The 24,680-nt window shown below is 44.3% G+C and overlaps 1 protein-coding gene across 1 annotated transcript in view; it reads left to right on the top strand.

Annotated features, from left to right (window-relative positions):
* Positions 1–24,680, top strand: part of Pole2 (DNA polymerase epsilon 2, accessory subunit) — a 36,764-nt gene that overhangs the window by 11,717 nt on the left and 367 nt on the right. The window contains exons 6-18 of the mRNA XM_051146226.1: positions 3,460–3,534; positions 9,145–9,228; positions 9,800–9,856; positions 10,405–10,453; positions 11,243–11,315; positions 12,921–13,093; positions 13,497–13,586; positions 13,914–13,968; positions 14,970–15,029; positions 15,127–15,204; positions 16,473–16,581; positions 18,722–18,898; positions 22,574–22,641. Of these exons, the coding sequence (XP_051002183.1) occupies positions 3,460–3,534; positions 9,145–9,228; positions 9,800–9,856; positions 10,405–10,453; positions 11,243–11,315; positions 12,921–13,093; positions 13,497–13,586; positions 13,914–13,968; positions 14,970–15,029; positions 15,127–15,204; positions 16,473–16,581; positions 18,722–18,898; positions 22,574–22,641 (1,148 nt within the window). The remainder of the gene's footprint in view (positions 1–3,459; positions 3,535–9,144; positions 9,229–9,799; positions 9,857–10,404; positions 10,454–11,242; positions 11,316–12,920; positions 13,094–13,496; positions 13,587–13,913; positions 13,969–14,969; positions 15,030–15,126; positions 15,205–16,472; positions 16,582–18,721; positions 18,899–22,573; positions 22,642–24,680) is intronic.

Here is a 24,680-nt window from a genome sequence, read left to right as displayed (position 1 = left end):
AAAAGATTTTTATTTATGTGTATGTGTGAATCTCTGTGGGTGTCTGTCACATGTATCTCAGAGGCCAGAAGAGGGTATCGGATCCCCTGAAGCAGGTGTTGTGAGCCGCTTGTATGAACGCTGGGAACTGACTCAGGTCCTCTTGAAGAACAGGAATCACTCTTTTTCTTTTTTTTGGTTAAGACAGGGTTTCTCTGTATAGCCTTGGTTGTCCTGGAGCTCTGTAAACCAGGCTGGCCTTGAACTCAGAGAGATCTGCTTGTATCTACCTCCTGAGTGCTGGATTAAAGGCATTCACCACCACCACCTGGCCGATGTTTGTTTGTTTGCATGTTTGTCTGTGTGTGTGGACATACAGGGGGGTATGTCCCCATGCACTTAAGTGCTGAAAGAACACACGGTGTCTTTTTCTATCAGTCTCTGTCTCTCACTGAACCTGGAGCTTGCTGCTTTTCAGCTGGGGTTGTGGCCAGCACGTCCCAGCGTCCTCTCTGCCTCCGGTCTCCTCACATCTCTGGCATTGCAGTCACAGGTGTGCACAGCCACGCTGCACTTTTAGGTGGGTATTAGGATCTGAACTCAGGTCCCCTTGCTTTGCAGCTACTTACCCACTGGGCCGTCTCCCAAACCCCCTGCCGAAGCCTTTTGTTTTGACACAGTCCCATTTCTTAGATCTGGTTGTGATAACTTGAGCTATTGGTGTCCCATTCAGTAGGTTGTTGAAGCGTTTCTTGTTTTTTTGTTTTTGTTTTTGTTTTTGTTTTCTGTTTCCCCCTAGTAGTTTCAATGGTTTGGTTCTTAGATTAAGGTCTTTGATCCATTGTGAACTTACCTTTGAACAGGATGACAGAAGACTAAGGATTCCTTCTGTGTGTAGATACCCATATTCCCAGCACTATTTGTTAGAGAGGCTCTCCTTTCTCCAAGGTATATTCCTGGCACCTTTTGAAAATTAGCCTCACATTTGACCGTGTCCCCTGGAGGGGGAGACCTGGTGGCACTCAGAGGAAGGACAGCAGGTTGCCAAGAAGAGACTTGATACCCTATGAGCATACACAGGGGGAGGTAATCCCCCTCAGGAACAGTCCTAGGGGAGGGGAATAATGGGAAAATGGGGAGGGGGGAAGAATGGGAGGATACAAGGGATGGGATAAACATTGAGATGTAACAAGAATAAATTAATAAAAAAAATATTATTTAAATTAAAAAGAAAAAAGAAAATTAGGTGGCTGTAGCCCCATGGGTTTATTCCTGAGTCCCGGGTTCTGCTCCATTCGTTGACATGTCTGGTTTTGTCCCAGTACCGCGCAGGTCTTGTGAGTAGGGCTCTATCGCATAGCTTGACATCAGGTATTGTCTTTGCCCAGGACTGCTTTTGCTATTCAGGGTTTTTGTACGTTCACAAGAATTGTAGGTCGTTTTTTTCCCCTTCTATTTCTATGCAGAATGCCGTTGGAATTTTGATGGGGATTGTATTGAATCTATAGATTGTTTTTGATAATACAGCTATTTTCACAATATTAATTCCGCTAACCCATGAACAGGAAATGCCTTGCCATTTGGAGTCTTCTTCATCTCCAGCCGGGTGCAGTTTGCTCCTTACTCAAGCCCATTGAGCACTGTGTCTCTGTGTCACTTACTCATCCACCTTGCCTTGTGTGCATTCTGTTTCATCTCTCGCTCCCTCCCACAGGGGCCTTGGTTTTTTTTTCCCCTCTGCAACATTTGCCTTTGTGCTTTTTACAGAGATGTTAACAATTGTCAGTCTCTTTCTCTCTCTTGTTTGTGTGTCTGAGACGTGCTTTTTTTGTCTAAGTAAGGTTGGCCTCAAGGTTCTCTCTGTGTAGCCCTGGGTGACCTCAGACTAACTCAAGTCTTCCTGTCTGCTTCCTCCTGAGTAGTGACATTCCCAGACCCTCCTTATGTATGTTGGTCTACAGTGGTTCCCCCCGCCTTCCACCCCGGCCACCACCACCAAGACAAGGTTTCTGTGTATAGCCTTGGATGTCCTGGACTTGCTTTGTAGACCAGGCTGGCCTTGAACTCACAGCGATCCACCTGCCTCTGCCTCCCGAATGCTGGAATTAAAGGTGTGTGCCACCACGCCCAGCTTACAGCGCTGTTTTGAGTGTGCCACTTAGCCCTTCTTTTGTGTTCTTCAGCTGTGAGACAGAGGTGAGCTGAAGTCCGTTCACATTTCCGTTGTGTTTGTTTTCCTGGAAACCAATTTGATTTTGTCATTATTCTGCTTCAGAATCCTTCCTGAGAGGGTCTCAGGTCTCTCAGGCTAGCCCCAAACTCGAGAGGGTCTCACGTCTCTCAGGCTAGCCCCAAACTCACTACGTAGGGTGACAGGGTGACCTTGAACTTCTGATCCCCCGACCTCTGCCTCTAGAGTGCTGAAACTACCACCGTGGCCAGCTCTTGTATGGTGCGAGGGATGGAACCCAGAGCTCGGTGCATGCTAAGCAAGCACTCTGCCATCTGAGCCACCTCCCTAACTCTTCCTGTAAGCGTCTTTTAGTTGAAGAGTGTGAAAAACTCAAACTGACTAAAACCAAAGAAGGAACATATTAGTTTGGCCTGTGTTACCAGGAAGACTGAAGGGCTGCGGTTTCAAGCCTGGCTGGATCCAGGTGCTCATACAACAAATCTCACAAGGCATCTCACAAGGCACCACCACCTAGCGTTTAATGAATCTTTCTTTTACATGTCTAGTGTAGTGGCAGTTTTGAAAATTTAGTTTGAAATATAGGCCGGGCATGGTGGCGCACACCTTTAATCCTAGCACTCCAGAGGTAGAGGCAGGCGGATCGCTGTGAGTTCAAGGCCAGCCTGGTCTACAAAGTGAGTCTAGGACAACTAGGGTGACACCGAGAAACCCTGTCTCAAAAAACCAAAAACCAAACCAGAACAAAACAAAAAAACAACACAGAAACATTACAAGAATATGTTCTTGTTTTAAACCCAGATTTGGGGATATGGGGCTGCTTTGCAGCTTTGACTATGATTTGCCTAGTAGGGGTGTGATTTTGCTAGCTACAGAGAGTTTCTGTGATTGTATAACGTTTGGAATTCTGGGGACTTTTCAGAGGGTATATAAACGTGAGGTCCCTGAGCGGTGGGGTGGGTTGTTGGTTGGTTGTTGGTCATGGTTTGTTGAGTAGTTGTGCATAAAGAAGAAACAACAAGAAGTTAGATATCCCGATGACAAAAATCAAACTTGTCCCCCAAGGAGATCAACACCCCTAATCAGCAGGAAGTAGTATAACAATAACGTTGACCCCTTTCTGACCCCTGACTTTATTCAGGGATCTCTTTTCTTCCCTCTCTACCCTTTTCTCTCTCATAGGAGTGTTAGCGGGTTGAAAGGGTAGGAAAAGGGTAGAGAACCCACAAAGTAGCAAAGGCAGGTTGCAGTCTAGTTCAGTCATTCACAAGGCTCTCTCTTTTTTACAGAGGACGCACAGACATGAGTTATTCACTCCCCCAGTGATAGGCTCGTACTCCGAGGAAAGAGGAAGCAAATTCCAGGTTTGAACATTGTCTTCATTAGGGGGTGTCTGTATTAATACAAGTGTAATATTTCATGCTGCTTTTTTGTACATTTATTTTAGTGTGTACTCCTGTGCTATGACATATGGGGAAGTGAGACATCTTGCAGGCGTTGATTCTTTGGTCCACCTGTGGGACCTGGGCATTGAACTCAGGTCATTAGGCTCAGTGGCAAGTGCTGTTCTATAGTAAGCTACCTGCCTGGCTACTTTTAATTCATTTATGTGTGTGTGTGTGTGTGTGTGTGTGTGTGTGTGCGCCTGTATGTGTGTGCGTACGTGCATGCATGTGTGACAGAGTCTCACTCTGTACCCTCGCTGGCCTGGAACTTGTTATGTAGACAGGCTGGACACACACACACACCTACACCTTCGCCTCCCAATGCTGGATTAATGGCATGCACCGCCATGCCTGGTTAATTCATTGAATTTTAAGTGCAAATAAACTTGTGTGCCACCCCTGTGTACTGAAGAAACAAAGCGTGTGAGAATGCAGACGGGCCCTAGTATTGTAGCTTGAGTGGCAGAAAGCTGGACTATGTGTAACTTCCGCTTTCATAGTTTAGAAGGTGATTCCCAAACAGCGCTGTGATTTAGTTCCAGCAGTGTGTCTGGCCATTGCGTTCCATCTGTGGTTCTGTCTGTAACACTCAGGACCCTGCTTAACGATGGCCCTTGCTTCTTCTGTCTGTGCCTCGCTATTCTCCTGAGGCTCTAAATGGATTTTGGGGTGGGGGTGCCTCTCAGTGTTCTCTGCCTACGTAGGCCAGAATTCGTTATGCTGCGGGGTCTGTTAGAGACTGAATCAGGAGTACCCAGTAACGTTCAGACTAATGCTTGAGAGTGTGGCGGTGTGGCCCTCTGGTCCCAGCACCTAGGGGGAGGTAGGGGAGTGGGGAGTTGAAATTTGCCCTCACATCTGTACTGAGTCCAAAGCCAGGCTGGGCTGCATGAGACTATGAGTCAAAAAACAAAAAACAAAAACAGTAAAATTAAATTAAAAAAATTAAACAAAATAAACCCAACAAAAATCAGTGTTCAGGGGTGGCACACAAAGAGAAAACAGTATTTCACAGTTTCGGTGTTTAACCGTACCGGAGTACAATTTGTGTCATTTGGGAAACTGGCCCAACTCACATTCCCTGACTCCGTCTGTCTGTGTCACACATGTTAGGTTTCTGATGCCAGCTTGCGTGCCCACAGCCCAGAAGCTTCTTCTCCTCTTTGTCAAATACTGTTTAGACTTAAATAGCTAAATAATGTATTGCTCTTTTCAATCTTTCTGTTTCGTTCTGTGTCTCTCATGTGTTTCCTATTTAGGCTACACTTAAGAGCAAACAGATCCCCAAATAGATTGTATTTATAGTATCCAAATGGAAACTTCCTTTTATAAACTACAAAAACAGTGTGTTTCATACATATTTGGAGAGCTTGGGGCTGCACCTGAGTGGTGGAACACTTGCCTTGCGTGTATAAAGCCCTGACCTTGATTCTAAAAACAACCATATTGTGTCATACCTTTGCACTGTGTTGCTCCACGTGGGTGTTTTTTAAGTGGAATTCCAAACATCAGCTTTATTTTTTAAATTTGTATTTAACATTTTAAAATTAATTTTTATGTGTGTGAGTGTTTTGCCTGTATGTATGTATGTATGTATATATGTATGTATGTATGTAAGTGTGCCCTGAGTGTGCCTGGTGCCCGAAGAAGTCAGAAGACAGTATTGGCTCCCCTGGGACTGGATATACAAATGGCTGTCGGCTGACATGTGGACACTGGGAACCGGACTAAGGTCCTCTGCAAAAGCACCAGTGCTCTTCACTGCTGAGTCATCTCCCCAGCCCCACGGATGGGATGTTTCCTACGTGTGTATCTGTGCACCATGTGTATGCCTGGTGCCCATGAAGACTGGAGTTACAGATGGTTGCGAGCTCCCGTGTGGGTGCTGGGAACCTAACCTGGCTCCTCTGCAAGAGCAGCAAGTGCTCTTAGCCACTGAGCCATCCCTTTGGCCTCTTTTATTTATTTATTTATTTTTATTTCATGCGTGTGAGTATTTTGCCTGCATCTGTGTGTACACACCAGTTTCATACATGGTGCCCTTGGAAGCCAGAGGGCATGGATCCCCTAGAGCTGGAGCTATAGATGTGGATGCTGGAAACTGAACCCAGATCCTCTGCAGGAGTAGCAAGTGCTCTTGAGCACTGAGCCATCACTGCAGCCCCCAACATCCACCCTTAACTGTAATTTATGTGCAACAATGAGATTACACATGTCCGTATTTCTTCCTTACCTCTATATATTTAAGTTGTTTCTAAAGTAGGTTATTTGTGTTAAAAACACAATGTGGGGCTAGAGAGATGGCTCAGTGGTTAAGAGCGCTGCTTGTTCTTCCAGAAGTCCTGAGTTCAATTCCCACATGGTAGCTCACAACCATCTATACTGAGCTCTGGTGCCCTCTTTGGTGTGGAAGTTCGCATACAGGCAGAATACTGTATGTGTAATAAATAAATAAATCTTCAAAAAAAAAAAAAAACAAAAAACAAAAAACCCCACAATGTGATAAAGAAGAAAGCAATACTATCAGCTAATTTTGATAAAAAACAAAAACAAAAATGTCTTTGATCTAGCAGTTGCCTGTCAGAGGGATGTGAAAGTTGTCCAACAGCTGTGTCATGCTGTAGGCTAAGAAATGAGCACAGAAATATCAGGCAGTGTTTATATTTGCAGAAAACTGTGATCAACTTAGCTCTTCTTTAATAGGCATTTGGAGACATAAGATGTCGTCGCCCCTTAGTATATATGACAGCTGGTTCTAGTACCCTAGCCTGAGGGTACCAAGATCCAAGCTTGTTTAAGTCCCTGCATCGTACAGCGTATTAGCTGCGTGTAACCTATATACCCTCCTATATACGTAGTCACTCCCAGATCACTACAATATGTATACAGTGGAAGTGCTATGTAAGTCCTTCCTTTGAAGATGAGACTAAGAAGTTCAGCCAGGTGGTGGTGGGGTACGTCTTTAATCCCGGCACTCCACAGAGGCAGGCTATAGAGTAAGTTGCAGAACAGGCAGGGCTACACAGAGAAACCCTGTCCCAAAAATGAAGAAGGAAAGGAAGAAAGAAAGGAAGAAAGTCTGTGTAGTTAAACGGATGAGCGAATGAATGAATGAGTAAAGTTGATGTAGGTGCTGGATGGAGCGCATGGTAAAACACGTGAGCAGCCTGCATGAGCTCCTAAGTGTGACCCCTGGTGGTAAAACACGTGAGCAGCCTGCATGAGCTCCTAAGTGTGACCCCTGGTGGTAAAACACGTGAGCAGCCTGCATGAGCTCCTAAGTGTGACCCCTGGTGGTAAAACACGTGAGCAGCCTGCATGAGCTCCTAAGTGTGACCCCTGGTGGTAAAACACGTGAGCAGCCTGCATGAGCTCCTAAGTGTGACCCCTGGTGGTAAAACACGTGAGCAGCCTGCATGAGCTCCTAAGTGTGACCCCTGGTGGTAAAACACGTGAGCAGCCTGCATGAGCTCCTAAGTGTGACCCCTGGTGGTAAAACACGTGAGCAGCCTGCATGAGCTCCTAAGTGTGACCCCTGGTGGTGGCTTTAAAAAAGGAAAGGTCTGTTTATAATGGGTACAGATACAACTTTTTCTTTTTTTCAAATATTTTTTGAGCCAAAATTAGTTGAAACCACAGGGATGCAATCCGTAGGTACAGAAGGCTGAATATTTATATTCTTTCACTTTAATCTCAACACTGAGGAATCTCTATGAGTTTGAGGCTAGCCTGGTCAACATAGTAAGTTCTAGGCTAGCCAAGGCTAGATGACCACAGCAAGATGGTATTCTAATTGTTGCTTTCTTAATGCTTTTCTTTTCTTCTTTTTGTTTTTGAGACATTGCTTTGTGGACCAGGATAGCCTCTAACTCACAAAGATCTACCTGTCTCTGCCTCCAGACTACTAGATTAAAGGCGTGTACCACTACCAGCTGGCTCCGACTTTCTGATATAAAGTATAATTGTCAGATTGAGAATATAAATAACATCTTTTAAAAATACTAAATAAAATTAGGACATAAGTTTTGAAAAAAATTATTTGACACTTTAACATTTTTAATTTTAAGACTTATTTATGTATGTGTTTATTTGCCTGCTTGCCCTTGTGCCACATGTATGCAATGCCCACAGAGACCAGAAGAGGGCAACAGATCTGGCAGTTACAGGCAGTTGTGAGTTGCCACATATGAGTGTTGTGAACCAAACCCATGTCCACTGCAAGATCGGGAAATATTCCCAATTGCTGAGCAATCTCTCTAGCTCCCCAAAGTCACTAATTTTTAAGCACTATGCATCAAATAAGTAAAAAGAAGCCAGGCATGATGGTACCTACAATTATGCCACTTAAAGAGCTAAGCTAAAGAGTTGACAGTTTGAGCCTAGCCTCGTCTCAGAACATAAAAGCAGGGCTGGTGAGATGGCTCCATGGGTAAAGTGTTCTTCACCACTCTGCCCACGTTAGTTTGACCCGTAGGACCTACGTGGTGAAAGGAAAGGCTCCCTCAGATTGTCCTCTGACTCCTGCACGCACACCACGACACACGCTTTCTCTCTCTGCCACACAACTGTATATAAATGTGAAAAAAAAACCAAACAAACAAACTGAAAATCAGGCTGTCAAGATGGCTCAGCAGGTAAATGCCCTGCTGAGGGCCTGAACTACAAGCCTTGTGGTGGAGGAGAGGAGGGACTCCCTCACGCTGCCCTCTGACCTTCATATAATCAGTGAGGATGCCTGCTTCCTACCCCACACATCAACAAGCAGGTGTAAAAACAAACAAACAAACAACAACAACAAAAGCCACATGGAAGTCATGATGGTATATGCTGTGATTCCAGCATTTGGGAGGCAGGGGCAGGAGGATTGTTGCCAGTTCAAGACCAGCCTCACTGCACGAGGAGCACCAAGCCAGCTACGTAGGGCTACAAACAAAACAAAACAAAATCAATAAATACTTATTATCCACAATGGTATGCCCTGAAGCTTTAGTCATTGGTAACCATCTAAATTCATTATATTTCTCCTCATTGGGCGCGGGTGTGGGGATTGTGTGTCTGTAGCCCAGGCTGGCCTGGACCACACAGTGATGTCCAGGCTGGCCCAGACACAGCATTCCTCCCTCCTTAGTCGCAAGGACCCACTTGTCTTCTTTGGTTACATCTCTGTTCATTACATATACACTTGACATTTTAGCTTTTCGTAGGCTAAAACTAAACTTGTGAGCCGGGCGTGGTGGGGCTCGCCTTTAATCCCAGTACTCTGGAGGCAGAGGCAGGTGGATCGCTGTGAGTTCGAGGCCAGCCTGGTCTACAAAGCGAGTCCAGGATAGCTAAGGCTACACAGAGAGACCCTGTCTTGAAAAACCAAAGAAAAACAAACAAACCCAAAAGAAACTCCACCAACTAAACGTGTGACTGATCTTTCTACTGTAAAGCAGCTGCATGTTGTAAAATGTGTAATCAACACTTATTTGTAAGAAAATTTCAGTATGCTTTTAGTCTTTAAGTTTTTATTCTGTTTTATTTTAGCTTAAAACAATAGAAACTTTATTGGGCAATACAACCAAAGTCGGCGACGTGATTGTTCTTGGAATGATAACCCAGTTGAAAGAGGTAGGTTAAGTTTGGCATGCTTCGTTTTTATTTTCGGACTTGAGTTGGTGATGCATGGCTTTGGCAGTGCTTTTTCATAGAAAACACAGGAACACGTTCTTCTCAGAAAACAGTCAGAACTAACCTATTCACCTGTGTCCGGTTTTCTGTGGCATTAGTGGGGAAGACTGTGCAGGTGTTAATTTGCATGGTCTCCAGCTAGCGCCAACCCCCCTGCCCCCCCCCCCCCCCCCCCCGACCTCTGCTTGAACTAACTGAATGAGCAAACTGCTGGCCACATCCCTGGTGCCCTGGAGGTACTGGTCATTTCTCTCAGCAGAAGGCATGTGGTGAGGCCGAATGGCAGCCAGCCAGGGCCTTCCTTGTCACCCTGTGGTCTGCAACAGTCATTGCTTAATGTCTGTGAGTCTCAGGTAAGCGGTTAGTCTGAGGTTGCCAAAATATAAACTTGAGAAGTGTAGATTAGGAATTGCTCATATCTACAGATCCGCTTCTCTCTGGTGTTTCCTGTTGTCACCTTGGGTAGTATGTTAATTATTTGTAACAGTCATTTCATTTAATTCTGTTTTAGGGGAAGTTTTTCCTGGAAGATCCTACTGGAACAGTACAGCTGGACCTTAGTAAAGCTATATCCTTAAAAAACAAACAAACAAACGATTCTCCAGGTGTGGTGGTGCCACACCTTTAATCCCAGCCCTCAGGAGGCGGAGGCAGGTGGATCTCTGTGAGTTTAAGGTCAGCCTTGTCTGCATAGTGAGCTCCAGGCCAGCTACTTAGTGAGTCCCTGGATATGGGGGAGGGGGAGAAGAGGCAGGGGCTCGAGAAATGGCAACAGTTAAGAGCGCTGGCTGTGCTAGGATCTGGGTTAAATTCCCAGCACCGACCTGGCAGCTCATAACAGTGCAGTTTACTATTAAAGTTCCTTTAGGGAGCAGGCATGAGGGTGCACACTTGTAATCCTAGCACTCGGGAAGCAGAGGCGGGAGTTTTAGGAGTTTTGAGGCCAGCCTGAGCTACATGTCTCAACCTTCCCCTACAACAAACAAGATTCCCCCCCACCACCACCCAACCCCAGGAGAAATCTAAAACAACACAACAAAGCTAAAAGCGCCTTGGGGCTCCGATGTTATTAATGTTTTGAGCATAGACTTGAATTCTTCCTCATCTGCTCCCTACCAGTTCCACAGTGGCTTATACACTGAGGCGTGCTTTGTCCTGGCTGAAGGTAAGAGCCTGCACCCTGTTCATGTCCTTGCTTGACAGCAAAACTGGTCCTATTTGGGGAGGACACCTTATGATGTAATTCCAGAGGACAGTCAAAATGAGAATGTGACCTTGGCATGATGAGAAGGTGACTGGTAAGAAACAGGCTATTAGGAAGCTTTCAGGGCTGAGGAAAATGCCTTGGCATTAACAGTGGAGACAGCTGCACGACGTATGTGTCCCTAAAACCATGGTGTGCACACTAACGGGTGAACTGTGCTCATAAAACCCAGAAACTCAATTGGACTTCATATAGGGTCACACACTCATCTCCCGTCTATGTAACCACTCTCTATGTACTCCAGTGTGTGTTATGAATGCCCCGGCACCCCACTCCACCCTAAAATATGAGTCACTTGGGGTGGGGTGCACTTGTTTAATGTTTTCCTTATAGAATTCAGACTGTCCCATGCCTCTGGAGTTGGAGAGTTCAGTAAGATTGGTGATTCCTGTAGTTTAATTCATTGCTTTATGTGACAGGAATTTGTCTTTTCAAAAATAGATAAGTGGGGCTGGAGAGATGGCTCGGTGGTTAAGAACACTGGCTGTTCTTCCAGAGGTCCTGAGGTCAATTCCTAGCAACCACATGATGGCTCATCTATAATGAGATCTGGTGCCCCCTTCTGGCCTGCAGGTGTACACGCAGGCAGATCACTGTATACATAATAAATAAATCAATCTTTTTTTTTTTTTATGAATAGCTGAGCAGATTAAAGTGACTTGTTCCCTGGCTTGTTTCTTTGGCGTTTAGGTTGGTTTGAAGATCAAGTGTTTCATGTCAATGCCTTTGGATTTCCACCCACTGAGCCTTCTAGCACCACCAGGTATTAAAGCATTGATTTTGACTCCACAGGAATTTGTATGTTGGCATTAGTGAACAGAGCACTGTTTATCTCAGTCACTACCAGGTGTCAGGCTTTGTGTCAAGATTTCAAAAAAAGCAAAGAGGGGTTGGAGAGATGGCTCAGCGGTTAAGAGCACTGGCTGCTCTTCCAGAGGACCTGGGTTCAATTCCCAGCACCCGCATGGCGCCTCACAACTGTCTGTAATTCAAGTTCCAATGGATCTGACTTCTTCATACCGACATTAATGTAGGCCAAACACCAAATATACGTTAAAAAAAGTGTTGGGTGTGGTGGTGCCCAGCACTCAGGGAGGCAGAGGCAGGTAGATCTCTGTGAGTTAGAGGTCTACAAAGCAAGTCTAGGGCAGCCAAGGCTACACAGAGAAACCCTGTCTTGAAAAACAAAACAAAACAAAACAAAAAACCAAAAAGCAATGAAAACCCGCCTGCTGTAGTTCCAGGAGATCTGATGCACATTTACACACACAAATGCTCATAAATGTGACATACATTCATACATATATACATGCGCTCTTAAATAAAAATTTTAAAGTGAAAAGAAAAACATGGCAAAGGCATAAAAGGAAAAATGAATTTAATGAGCCTGTGCTCTGTGTTACCTGTGTGTCTGTATAAATGGTAGGTTCTCGTTACTTATGGAGTCTGGTTCAGATCTCTGTAAACGTGCTGCGCTGTGGCTCAGTGGTTATGCACAGAACAGTGAATCATTTTGAGCTGCCAGGCATTCATGGCCCCAGCCGAGGTAGACGGTAACACTGCCCTCTTGTTTCATACAGAAGGAGAGGTTGCAAGCAGCTCCAGCCTGGGGCCTGATAGGGGAGCTAGAAAGACGAGCCGTAAATTGCTTCTTTGGCGCTGAAGTATACTATCGCTTTAACCTTTCCTGAGGAGACTTGGACAAACGTCTATTCACCCCAGATAGGGCATCAGTGACAGACCCAAGTAACAGTTCTACCCACATCTACTTGGTGAGACAGTGGTTTTGTTGAGCTGACAGGAGCACAGGTGACCCTAAGTGTACTGCATCATTGGAAACTCTCAGCCCAGTATGGATGACGACTTCCCCATTATAGCGTAGATGGAGCCTGTTCTCCCCGGCTCTCCCCACTGAACCTTATACCTCCTGTATGTGCTGGCACCTCCCAAGACTATAACTGAGACAGGATAACATGCGGCAGGGGGCAGAGTAGCAGAGAGAGCAGTGAGCAGAGTAGCTGGAATCTCCAGTGAGGCTCCATTAGCTGGCCCCATCCTCTCATTCCTGAAGACTGCCAGTAGGCCCAAGGTTGTTGAGGGTCTCTTGACAGTCTCCTGTGGGTAGTTCACAGCTGATCCAGTTAAAACGGAAGTGGCTGCTGTGCTCTGGGGAACAGCTTGCCAAGCGTGCACGCTGGGTATTCCTTTACAACCTGCTTCCATGTGTGTGTGTGTTTCAGATAACTACCAGGCAGCATATTTCGTCTCTGGTATACCGTGTTGTTGCACGATTGTTGTATCTGGCACATTTTTACTTTCTCGGTGAACACAACATGGTATAGGAGGTAATTGTGTTATAATTACATAGGGCATACTATGGAAATACTAATTTCTTTGGAGGCCCTTCTAACGCATCAGTGAAGACTTCTGCAAAACTCAGACAGCTGGAGGATGAGAACAAGGACGCCATGTTTGTGCTTGTGTCTGATGTTTGGTTGGACCAAGTGCAAGTGTTGGAGAAGCTGCACATAATGTTTTCTGGTACATTTTATTATATTTCGTTTTTCTTTCTTGAACTGTTCTGCAGGAGTGTGTTCTGAAGCTAAATGTTTGCCGTGCATTTGTGGCTGAGGGCCTCTGTGGGCCCTGTGGCAGGGGATTTAATTGAGCCATGATTAGAGATCAGTCAGGGCAGCATAGGGAGACCTTGGTTTAAAAAACAAAACCAAAGCTTTCACAGTTAGAGCCAGCCAGACCTGCTGATACATGCCTTTAATCCCATCATGTGGAAGGCAGAGGCAGGTGGCTCTTCCAGGCCAGCTAGGTCTACATACTGAGATCCTGTCTCAAATATACTTAAATAAATAAATAAATAATAAATTAATTAATAAATAAGCAAAACAAAAATTTCAGCCTCGAAAAGTGATGTTCTTTTCTTCTCTAGGTTACTCACCAGCACCTCCAACCTGCTTTATTCTGTGTGGTAATTTTTCATCTGCACCATATGGAAAAAATCAAGTCCAGGCTTTGAAAGGTATTGGGGATCTTGTTAATAAGAGTGTTTATAAGTCAAGCGGTGGTGGCTCACGTCTTTAGTCCCAGCACTAGGGAGGCACAGGCAGGTGGATCTCTGTGAGTTTGAGGCCAGCCTGGTCTACGCAGTGAGTTCCAGGATAGCCATGGCTACACAGAGAAACCCTGTCTTAAAAACAAGAAGCAAAAATAATTAAGAGTGTTTCTATATTTGCAGAAACTATATTGATAAGTTATTTGTAATATTTAAATTTTACTCAAGAGATCTAATCAATTGTAACTTTATGGACATAAACAAATTAAGTTAAATATATTTCATAATTTTCAGATTCCCTAAAATCTTTGGCAGACATAATATGTGAATACCCAAGTATCCACCAAAGGTAAAGATCTCTATGGCTACTTTATTTTTATTATTTTATTTTATTTTAGGTTTTTCGAGACAGGGTTTCTCTGTATTGCCTTGGCTCTCCTGGACTTGGTTTTGTAGACCAGGCTAGCCTCAAACTCACAGCGATCCGCCTGCCTTTGCCTCCCGAGTATTGGGACTACTTTTTTTCAAATCAAAAATAGTTTATGGTTTTTTTTTTTTAATGAATCTTGATGCTTATATCAAAGATTATAAAGAAAAGCTGAGAGCGTTAAAAGCCCAGGATAAAATCCTCATGTGTTACACGACTCTCTGGATTTATAGTGAAATAAAATTTGGAAGGGAGAGTGACGATTATACATAGTTTTTGGTGACATTACATGTCCGGAGGTGGACCTTTAGTATGATCGCCATTGGCCTCATGTGCCTCTGGCCGGCAGGCTGACTCAGTGGGTACAAGTGCTTGCCTCCAAGCCTGATAACTGAGTTTGATTCCTGACACCCACATGAAGGAGAAAACCAACTCACACAAGATAGTCTCTGAATTCCACATATGGGCCATAATAGGCAGACACAGCCCCATACATGTGCACACACAGACAGCAGACACACACACATATAAAATTAAACAAGATTGAATGTGTTAGCCACACTCGGTACAGTTAAAGTACACTCAGAGACTGGATGGTGCAGACGCAGAACACTGGTCGCCACATGATTACTAATGGATAGAACTAGAGACTTTTTAGCAGTTGATAATAATGTATAAAATAAAAAGTAAAATGTAGATAGGCATAGTAGCACTCCAGTACTGAGGAGACCGAGAGAAGACAATTGCAGATTTAAGGCCAGCCTAGACTATATAGCAAGACCTCTACACACACACACACACACACATACACATACACACACACAAAAAAAATAAAATAAACCCAGCCCCTCCCCCTGTGGCTCAGTCCCTGGCAAGGATGGCACATCATTGTTTTTAATGGGTAGTATTGAATTTTTATGCAGTAGCCGCTTTGTCTTTGTGCCGGGCCCGGAGGATCCTGGATTTGGTTCCATCTTACCAAGGTAATCTTTGTTCACAATCTTTGTTCACATTCCGCTTGACAGTCAAGAGGATTGTGCACAGTTTATAAATACATCCTACGTCACGTTGTGTTTCTAGGCCACCCCTTGCTGAGAGCATCACCGAGGAGTTCAGACAAAGGGTACCGTTTTCCGTCTTCACTACCAACCCTTGCAGGTAAGTAGGTCAAAAGGAGCAATTTGAGTTAAACTTCTCTCCTTTCATCTAAAAAGGATTCTTCTGATTTGCTTCTGAAATTTGGCTGCTGGAGAGTAGATCTAAAAAGAAACTTTGATTTTTAGATTCCTCAAGCTTTGAGAGATATTTTAACTATATTCAAATACTCAACCAGTAGTGAATTTACGGTCTCCGTCGGCAACGGTATCGTCAGCTTTCTCATGAATCTTGTACTTGTGGATCCAGATGTCCACTGTCATCCCTCCCCAGATGTCCCGTAGATGAATGAGCGTCCCACGCGTCCCCATCTCACATCACGCCACCTGTGTCTTTGCAGTCGCTCAGGCCATAACTGCAGAGGTTTCCTTACGTGCAGCCCTGTCACCTTCAAAAAGACTTGATCTCCTCTAGTCTGGATCAACAGCCTCTAAACTGGTCCCCGGCTTCTGTTCCTTTCCCTGTGGAGAGAGCATGTCATGTTATCCTCCTGTCTTGAAAGATAGGCTCTCTTGTGTCATTAGTAACAGCCCGCATCCTTGCAGTGGTAGCCATGCCCTGCCTGCATGGTGTGCCCTGTTACTACCTAGATTTCCTCTCTGCAGTTACTTCCTCCACACTGGTCTCTGCCCCAGGCATGCGCGGTGTGCTCCAGTCTTCAGTCCCGTGCTTGCCTCTTCCACTTCAGTGCCCGTCTTCCAGATGTCTGAGCTGCTGGTCCACTCCAAGCCTGTGTGCAGGTCACTATGCCTGCAGAGCCTTCCCTGCTCTAGTCCGGAATTCATGCCCTCGTCTTCTGTACCCTCCTTACCCTTCTCTGTTTTCAGCATACATCATTATCGTGCCTGTTTAGTTTTTCTGCCCTCCTCCCCCATCGGAATGTAAAGTGCATATATTTTTCTTCTGTTCTGTTCACTTATCATTTGCAAGATGTTGGGCACAGATTTAAGAGTAAAGGTCTGGGAGCACAGCTCAGTGGAAGAGTGCTGTCACAGGGAATGTAAAGGGCTTGGTTTAGACCCTAGCACTGTGCATGTGCACACACCACACACACACACACACACACACACACACGAGAAAGAGAGAGAGAGAGAGAGAGAAAGAGAGAGAGAGAGAGAGCTAGTAGCTTAGTAAATAACTGAATTGGGAACACTATGGTGACCATTGAGAAGTACAGTGAGAGTTCATTAATATTATAAGGCTTTTTGCCTTTAAAATTATCTATTTTTTTTCCTGAGGAAGTAAAATATTCAACTACTGCTTTATTTCAGAATTCAGTATTGTACACAAGAAATTATTATCTTTCGTGAAGACTTAGTGAATAAAATGTGTAGAAACTGTGTCCGTTTTCCTAGTAGCAGTTTGGATATTCCTACCCATGTAAGTAATCTTCTTTGATAAGCTACCTCTTGTTTTATATTCATTTATTTTATTAATATGTGCACCATGTGTGTATCTGATGCCTATGGATGTTAGAAGAGGGCATGGGATCCCTTGAGACTGGAATTACTGACGACTGTGAGCTTCCATGTAGCTGCTGGGAATCTAACCTGGGTCCTGAGCAAGAGCCACAAGTGCTCGTAACCACTGAGCCAGTTCTTCAGCCCTTCCTCTTGTTTTAAAAGACTTATTTACTTATTTATTTCTTTGTTTATTTAATGTGTGTGTGTGTTTGTGGCTTATGTGCACATGTTTATGTAAGCCCCTGCAGACCAGAAGAGGGCATTGGGTCCCTTGGAGCTGAGTTCGAGGTGTCGGCAAGCAGCCTGACGTGGTTGCTGGGATCTGAACTCGGTTCCTCTTGACCGAACCATGCTTGCTTCACCACTGAGTCATCTCTTAAGCTCTTGTGCTTTTGTTGTTGTTGTTGTTTTGCTTTTATTGAACTATTTCAAATGTTGCACTTTATGAACTTTGTTAAGCTACTTTGCCCTTGTGTGTTGATGTTTCCTGTGGTTTAAGGTAGTAACCGAGTCTTGTTTGCATGTCAGTCTTTGTGGCTGTCTACTGAAGAACTAAAGAACAGGGTTAGAAGGCAGACCAAGCAGGGACTTGGTTTGAAGCTTCTCATTTTCCCTTAAAACGCTTAGATTTTATTTCAAAGTATATTTTATAAGCTGTTCGTATTTCTCGTGTTTATTATATATTTCATGTGGTGTGTCCACATCAGGAGGACATAGAGTGTTTATCTTGTAAATTCAAATTTCCCAAATATACAGTTGTCATTGAGAGGCATGGAACTGAAGTAAATCACATTTATTCTTTGTGATAAAGTTTTTGGGCTGAGCGTGGTGGCGCATGCCTTTAATCCCAGCACTCGGGAGGCAGAGGCAGTCAGATCTCTGTGAGTTCGAGGCCAGCCTGATCTACAAAGTGAGTCTAGGACAGCCAGAGCTGCTACACAGAGAGACCCTGTCTTGAAGAGCCAAAACAGTTTATTCTTTGTTGTTTGAGGATTTTGGTTTGTTTTTGTTTGTTGATGTTGTTTTGGCTTTTTAAAAATAGTCTCACTCCGTAGCCTAGTATGATTGGCTACTGTCTCATGACTTACACTATAAGGAGGTTTTTTTGTTTTTGTTTCTTTGAGACAAGGTTTCTCTATGTATCCCTGGCTGCCTTGGAACTTACTCTATAGACCAGGCTGGCCTTGAACTCATAGATATCCGTTTGCCTCTGTCTGAGTGCTGGGACTAAAGGCATGTGCCACCACTCTGCTGATGGTGTTATTTTTATTTTCAGTTTTGTGTATAGATGGTGTGGGTAAGAAGGAATATTCACAGGCCATGGTGCACATTTGGAAGCCAGAGAAGAGCTTTGTGAAGCCAGTTGGTTTTTTTGTTTCCACCTTCCATAGGTAGTGGACCCCACTCAGGTCACCAGGCTTACATTGTGGAGTGGCAAACTCTGTACTCACTGAGCAATCCTACCAGCCCTGTGACATTGTTCTTATGACTTTTTTTTTTTTTTTTTAAGAGATGGCTCTTACTGAGTTACTCAGGCTGGCCCAAACTCATAGGTCAAACAATCCTCTTGTCCTTGTCTCCTCTGTAGCTGGGAAAATAGGCCTGTGCTATCATGCCCAGCACTATCAAATTGTTTTTATTGTTGTTTTAAATTTTTTGAGACAAGACCTCACACTGTAGCCTAGGCTGACCTCCGATTCATAGGAATACTCCTGCCTTGGCCTCCTGATTGGTGGGAGTACAGATTACCACACCTGGGTGCTTTTTTTTTTTTTTTTAAATGAGCTGAATTAGTAAATGAGCTTATTATATGTACAGCTGATTCAAAATGAGTAAAGGGACAGTCATTGTTATGATAAATGATATTAAATGAAAGCTTAGATTTTCCCCCCTAAAATATGTGTTAACTTCTAAGAGCAATGTTTACTGACTGTCTGTGATTCAAACCGTCTTTGATTTGTAAATATTCTAGGTCTTCGTGGAATTTAACCATTTAAACTACTTGTTTCACTGTTCTTACCTTCGCAGACGATGCTTTACTTTGTGTTCTCTTGTAGTTCGTAAAGACTCTCTTATCGCAGGGACACCTGGCTCCGCTCCCTCTTTATGTCTGCCCTGTCTACTGGGCATATGATTACACTTTGAGAGTGTACCCCGTGCCTGATCTGCTGGTCATTGCCGACAAGTATGATCCTTTCACCGTGACCAACACCGAGTGCCTCTGCATAAACCCTGTAAGGATGCTGTGGACGGTTAAGAGTATAGCACAGTGTTTGCATGTGTGTGTCTGGGGGGATTGTGTATACCACGGTGAGAGTCAGGAGTATAGCACAGTGTTTGCATGTGTGTGTCTGGGGGAGAGTGTATACCACGGTGAGAGTCAGGAGTATAGCACAGTGTTTGCATGTGTGTGTCTGGGGGGAGGGGTGTATACCATGGTGAGAGTCAGTTTTCTCCCTTCCACCATGTGGGTCACTAGGATGGAACTTGGGTGATCAGGCTCGGCAGCAAGTACCTTACCTGTTGAGCCACCTTGCACCCTATAGCACATTTTTATGACTTTATATAGAGAATAAAATCATTGTTGCAATAAAATACATAGTTAGCCAAACATTGGTATAATTTGGTATAAATAGAAGAAAAAGGTTGTTTTGTGTGCGTATGTTTGTGTGTGGTTTTTTGAGACAGGGTCTCTCTGTGTAGCCCTGGCTGTCCTGGTCTCGCTTTGTAGACCAAGCTGGCCTTGAACTCACAGAGATCCTGCCTCTGCCTCCTGAGTGCTGGGATTAAAGGTGTGTGCCACCATGCCCGGCTAGAAGAAAATTTTAAAATAGCAAGAAGACCAAAACATAAAACCAGATGAGTGTTTTTCCTTTTCAAAGTAGCAAAGTCACATACTGTACATTCCCTGTTTGGGAATTGTTTTCAGGGCCTTTAACTTTCTTTGACCTTGTTGATGGTGCTTGTCTTTTGTGAATTGAGACTTGTAGAAACTGCCTAAATGTCCACAATCCAAACCTGATAAATGAAATTCCATTGATTTTTTTTTTTTATCTAGAACCTTGAAAACTACTCTACAATGTTCACCTTGCTTTAGTATATGGAAATATGATTGACTTTAGGACTTGGAAAACATATACTACATAAGTAATTATATAAGCACAGTTTGTATCAAACAAAATATCTCCTTTTGTTTTTTGAGGTAAGGTTTCTTTATGTAGCCCTGGCTCTTCTGGAACTCACTCTGTACGCCACACTGGCCTTAAACTCACAGAGATATGCCTGTCTTTGCAGTGCTGGGATTAAATGCATGTACCACCACTGCCTGGCTAAAATATTAGTTATATCTATATCTATCTATCTATCTATCTATCTATCTATCTATCTATCTATCTATCTATCCATCTATTGGCAGGGTCTCATTGTGAAGCACTGGAACTCTTATGTAGATCAGGCTGGCCTTGAACCCAGAGATCTGCTTGCCTCCTGAGTGCTGGGGTTAACACACCTAGACTCACTAACAAGTTTTAGTCTGCATTCTGCTTCTTATGAATTTTAAAATTTAAAACTTTTTGCCATATCTAGAAGTGGTAAGGCTTGGATTGGTTGTTACTTTGTCAAATATTTAGTGTGGCTTTATCTACACATCATCAGCCTTGGCACTTTTGTATTGGGGGGCTTTCATGAGCTCTGCAAGAAGCTCAGAAGCATTCCTGCATCCCCACCCTGGTTGAGAATAATTCTCTAAGGATCAGGATACTTAGCTCAGTTGGCTTATTGCATGAACTTCTTTTAAGATTTATTTGTGTATAAATGTTTTTGTTTCTGTGCATGTGTGTGCATCATGTGCATGTCTTGTGTGTGACTAAAGGTGTCAGAAAAGGGTGTTAGATTCCCCACAACTGGAGTCAGGGATGATTGTGAGCTGCCACACAGGGGCTGGGAACTGGACCTGGGTCCTCTGTCAGAGCAGCCAAGTGCTCTTAACAGCTGAGCCATCCCTCCATTCCCTCAGTCTTTATTACATTCAAATAACCCTCCAAAATGAGGCTGCTTCCTCATTGAGTATTCTCTTTAGATATTTGTTATATCTTTGGGCATTTTCTTAGTTGATGCTATATTAAAATTCAACTTAGCAATGAGTTTCCGATCTTTGGTCCTGAAGTTGTGACAGGCCCCTCCTGCACCCCCATTCTCCATTTACCTTACTCATACCTTTTGAGCAGGTTCAAAACTTCGTTTTGATATTACTTTTTTTTCTTTTCTTTTTATTTATTTATTTTGGCTTTTTGAGACAGAGTTTCTCTGTGTAATAGCCCCGGCTGTCCTGGACTCACTGTGTAGGCCAGGCTGGTCTTGAACTCACAGAGCTCAATCTGCCTCCTGAGTGCTGGGATTACGGGTGTGCGCCACCACGCCCGGCTCTTTTCTTTTTATAGATGATTCTTATTATTTTTGGAAGTTATATGTATGTATCTGTGTATGGGTACACACACACACACGAGTGGAGATGCCCACAGAGGCCACGGTGCCGGATGCTCCTGGAGTAGAGTGATTCTGAGTCACCTGAGGTGGGTGCTGAGAAGCGCAGTGTGTGTGCTTAAGTGCTGAGCCGTCTTTCCAGCCCCATTTTTCTTTATCTCTTCTTGGTACTTACAGTGCTGAGTACTTGCTGTAGGCCAGGCACTGAATCGGGGCTTCAGACGGACTGAGAGGCGGAGTCTGCAGTAACATAGTTTCATCAGTGACAATCACATGTAGTTCTTGGTCCATAGTGCTGGGTGCACATGGACGTCTGTCAACCTGCCGCTGGAGGGAATGGCAGGGAAGCCTTCTTGAACATGAGGTTTGACTTCTACACATGTTTAATATTTTACAATACTACATATTCCCACACTGAGTAGAGCCATGCCAACGTATTTCCAGTGACATGTGTTGGTCAACTTACAAGGCTGCTAGTTTGGGACATTTTATAGTAACCTTCTCTGTAAAGTGCTATAAAGCTTTCGGGGATCCCGCTTGAGGTTTAATTAGTAAGACACGGAGACATCTCTATAATGAAGGCTTTGACCTTGTGCTAGGGCGGTCTGTCAGCTAACCTGTAACTTGAGTTCTCTGCCATTGCATCTTTCCATGTGGTTCTCAGTGCCTATTTCCTAGCTCTGTCCTGTCTTCCTCCTGTGTCTGTCTGCTTCTCTCTCTGGCTGGTCTTTCTGCCCCAGCTCTAAGCCGCCAGCTCTTTATTATGCAAAAGGGCACACTCTTACTGAACCAATTGGCTTTGGGGCCTACATGAATGTAGCAGCTTGCCTTTTCTTTTTCAGGCTGTTGAAACAACATTCACATATCCTGGTAGCGTGGCACCAGCTTAGTTAACACTTGAGAACACTGGAGCATACTTTCTCATAGGCAGTAAATACAGGGTTCGTGGGTCATCTCAACAGTAAAGAACATGTTAATGTCCATTATATTTTATAGTCACGTTTGGTTTTGGTTCTTTCTTTTTCTTTTTTCCAAGACAGGCTCTGTGCAGCCTTGACTGTACTGAACTCGCTTTGGAGACCAGGCTGGCCTCAAACTCACAGAGATCCACCTGCCTCTGCCTCCCTGAGTGCTGGGATTACAGGTGTACACCAGCAGGCCTGGCTACATTTTGTAATTTTTAAGTCATAACTAAGAAATGTGATTGTCGGACCTATGGTGGTGCACACCTTTAATCCCAGCACCTGGGAGGAGACAGGTGGATCTTTGTGAGTTTGAGGTCAGCCTGGTCTACAGAGCTATTTCCAGGACAGCCAGTGCTAGTCAGTGAAACGCTATCAAAAAACAAAAAAACCAAAAGGAAACTGTGATTCTAAAAATAGGGTTTATTTAGTACACATCAGTCACTTACATTTTTGTCTCCAAAGGGCTCTTTTCCAAGAAGTGGATTTGCATTCAAAGTTTTTTACCCTTCCAGTAAGACAGTAGAAGACAGGTAAGCGTGCCCACAAAACCAGCAGGGGCTTTCTCTGTTTTCTGTTGCTGACAGTCACATTTGGTAGGCATGTTTAGATTTTCCTTGTAGATCTGCGGAGGCTGACTGGGAATGAGTTGGACTGAATGGTAGTCATATAAGGTCTTGGTTGTAGTGTTTCTCATGAGAGGAACTTTTTCAGTGCATTCTTGGGCTGGCTGTGTGGTGGGCTCGTTCCCACAAAGGTGGACACCTCAGGACACTTCATAGGCCAGTCCTGCCCTCCACATGGCTCTTTCTCAAAGCGTAGGTAAGCTGGCCGCAAACTGGAGAGAAGTCAGATGTGTGTAGTGATGGAGTTCAAAGGTCTTAGGAAAGAACAGGATGATCAATCACTGCTGAGAGTGAGGCCAGAAGAGAGCATCAAAGCTCCTGTGGATCTGCAGTTACAGGCAGTTGTGTGCTGCCTGATGTGGGAGCTGGGAACTGAACTCTGGTCCTGTGCAAGAACAATCAAATGTTTTAAGCTATCTCTCCAACTTCCAAGCTACTTTTTTTTTTCCCCTTGAAGAAAGGGTCTCACAGCCAGGTGGTGGTGATTTGCCTTTAATCCCATCACTTGGGAGGCAGAGGCCAGCCTGGTCTACAGAGAAAGTTCCAGGGCAGCTATGGCTACATAGAGAAACCCTGACTCAAAAAACCAAGAGGGAGGAAGGAGAAAGGGAGAAAGCGTCTCACTGTATAGCTGAGATTAAAGGTATGTGCAACAGTACCCAACTTTTAGAATATGTTTTTTGAGACAAGGGTTTCTCTGTGTAACCCTGACTGTCTTTGACTCTTTGTAGACCAAGCTGGCCTCAAGCTCACAGCAATCCACCTGCCTCTGCCTTGGAGTATATTTTTACAAAGGGTTTTCTAGACAGGGTTTCTGTGTAGCCCAGGCTGGCTTTGAAACTCTAAAATGTCTGCTCTGCCTCCCAGGGGCTGGGATTAAAGGTGTGCACAGTCACTGCCTGGCTGGAGTACACATTTTTAAAAAAAAGATTTATTAATTAAGTAAACAGTGTTTTATCTGCATATATACCTGCATGCCAGAAGAGGACACCAGATCTCATAGATGGTTGTGAGCCACTATGTAGTTGCTGGGGATTGAACTCAGGACCTTTGGGAGAGCAGGCAGTGCTTTTAACCTCTGAGCCATCTCTCCAGAGTACATAATTTTAAAGCCTAACACCTCCCTGTTCCCCATTTTATCCTGCTATAGATTAAACTCATAGTCTTGGACATACTAGGTGAGCATTTTACCATTTAGCTATATTGCCACCCCTTGTATTTTTAGGGTTGCACAGGCTGGCCTGAACTTGCAGTTATACTTAAGCCTCTGAAATGTTGGATTTTGAGTGTGTCACATCACACTCAGCTTTTTTTTGTTTGTTTGTTTGTTTTTCGAGACAGGGTTTCTCTGTGTAGCCTTAGCCATCCTGGACTCACTTTGTAGACCAGGCTGGCCTCGAACTCACAACAATCTGCCTGCCTCTGCCTCCCAAGTGCTGGGATGAAAGGCGTGTGCCACCACGCCCGGCTTCAACTTTCATTTCTTATGTGTGTGTTTGTTTGAGCCACGCTTGGCTGGCTTAGAACTTAACTGTGTAGCCCAGGCTGGCCTCAGCTTGCAGCAGTTTTTTTTTTTTCCTCCTCAACAGGGTTTCTCTGTGCAGCCTTGGCTGTCCTAGACTTGCTTTGTAGACCAGGCTGGCCGCGAACACCCAGCAACCTGCCTGCCTCTGCTACCCAAGTGCTGGCAATAAAGGTGTGCACCACCACGCCTGTCTCAGTTCTTCCCTTTTTGATGGGACTGCCTTTATATAGATCGATCCTGGGGGGCTGGAAATGTGGTTCAGCAGTTAAGAGCACTGACTGCTCTTCTGTAGGTTCTTAGTTCAATTCCCAGCAACCATCATAACTATCAATAAAGTGATCTGATGCCCTCTTCTGGCCTGCAGGTATACTGTATACATAATAATAAACCAAAAGAAGGAAAGAAAGAAAGAAGATATATC

Source organism: Acomys russatus, chromosome 1, assembly GCF_903995435.1.
Source record: "Acomys russatus chromosome 1, mAcoRus1.1, whole genome shotgun sequence".
In the NCBI taxonomy this organism is placed as follows: Eukaryota; Metazoa; Chordata; class Mammalia; order Rodentia; family Muridae; genus Acomys; species Acomys russatus.
The sequence above is the reverse complement of the archived record's forward strand: the minus strand, read 5'-3'. Positions and strand labels throughout refer to the sequence as shown.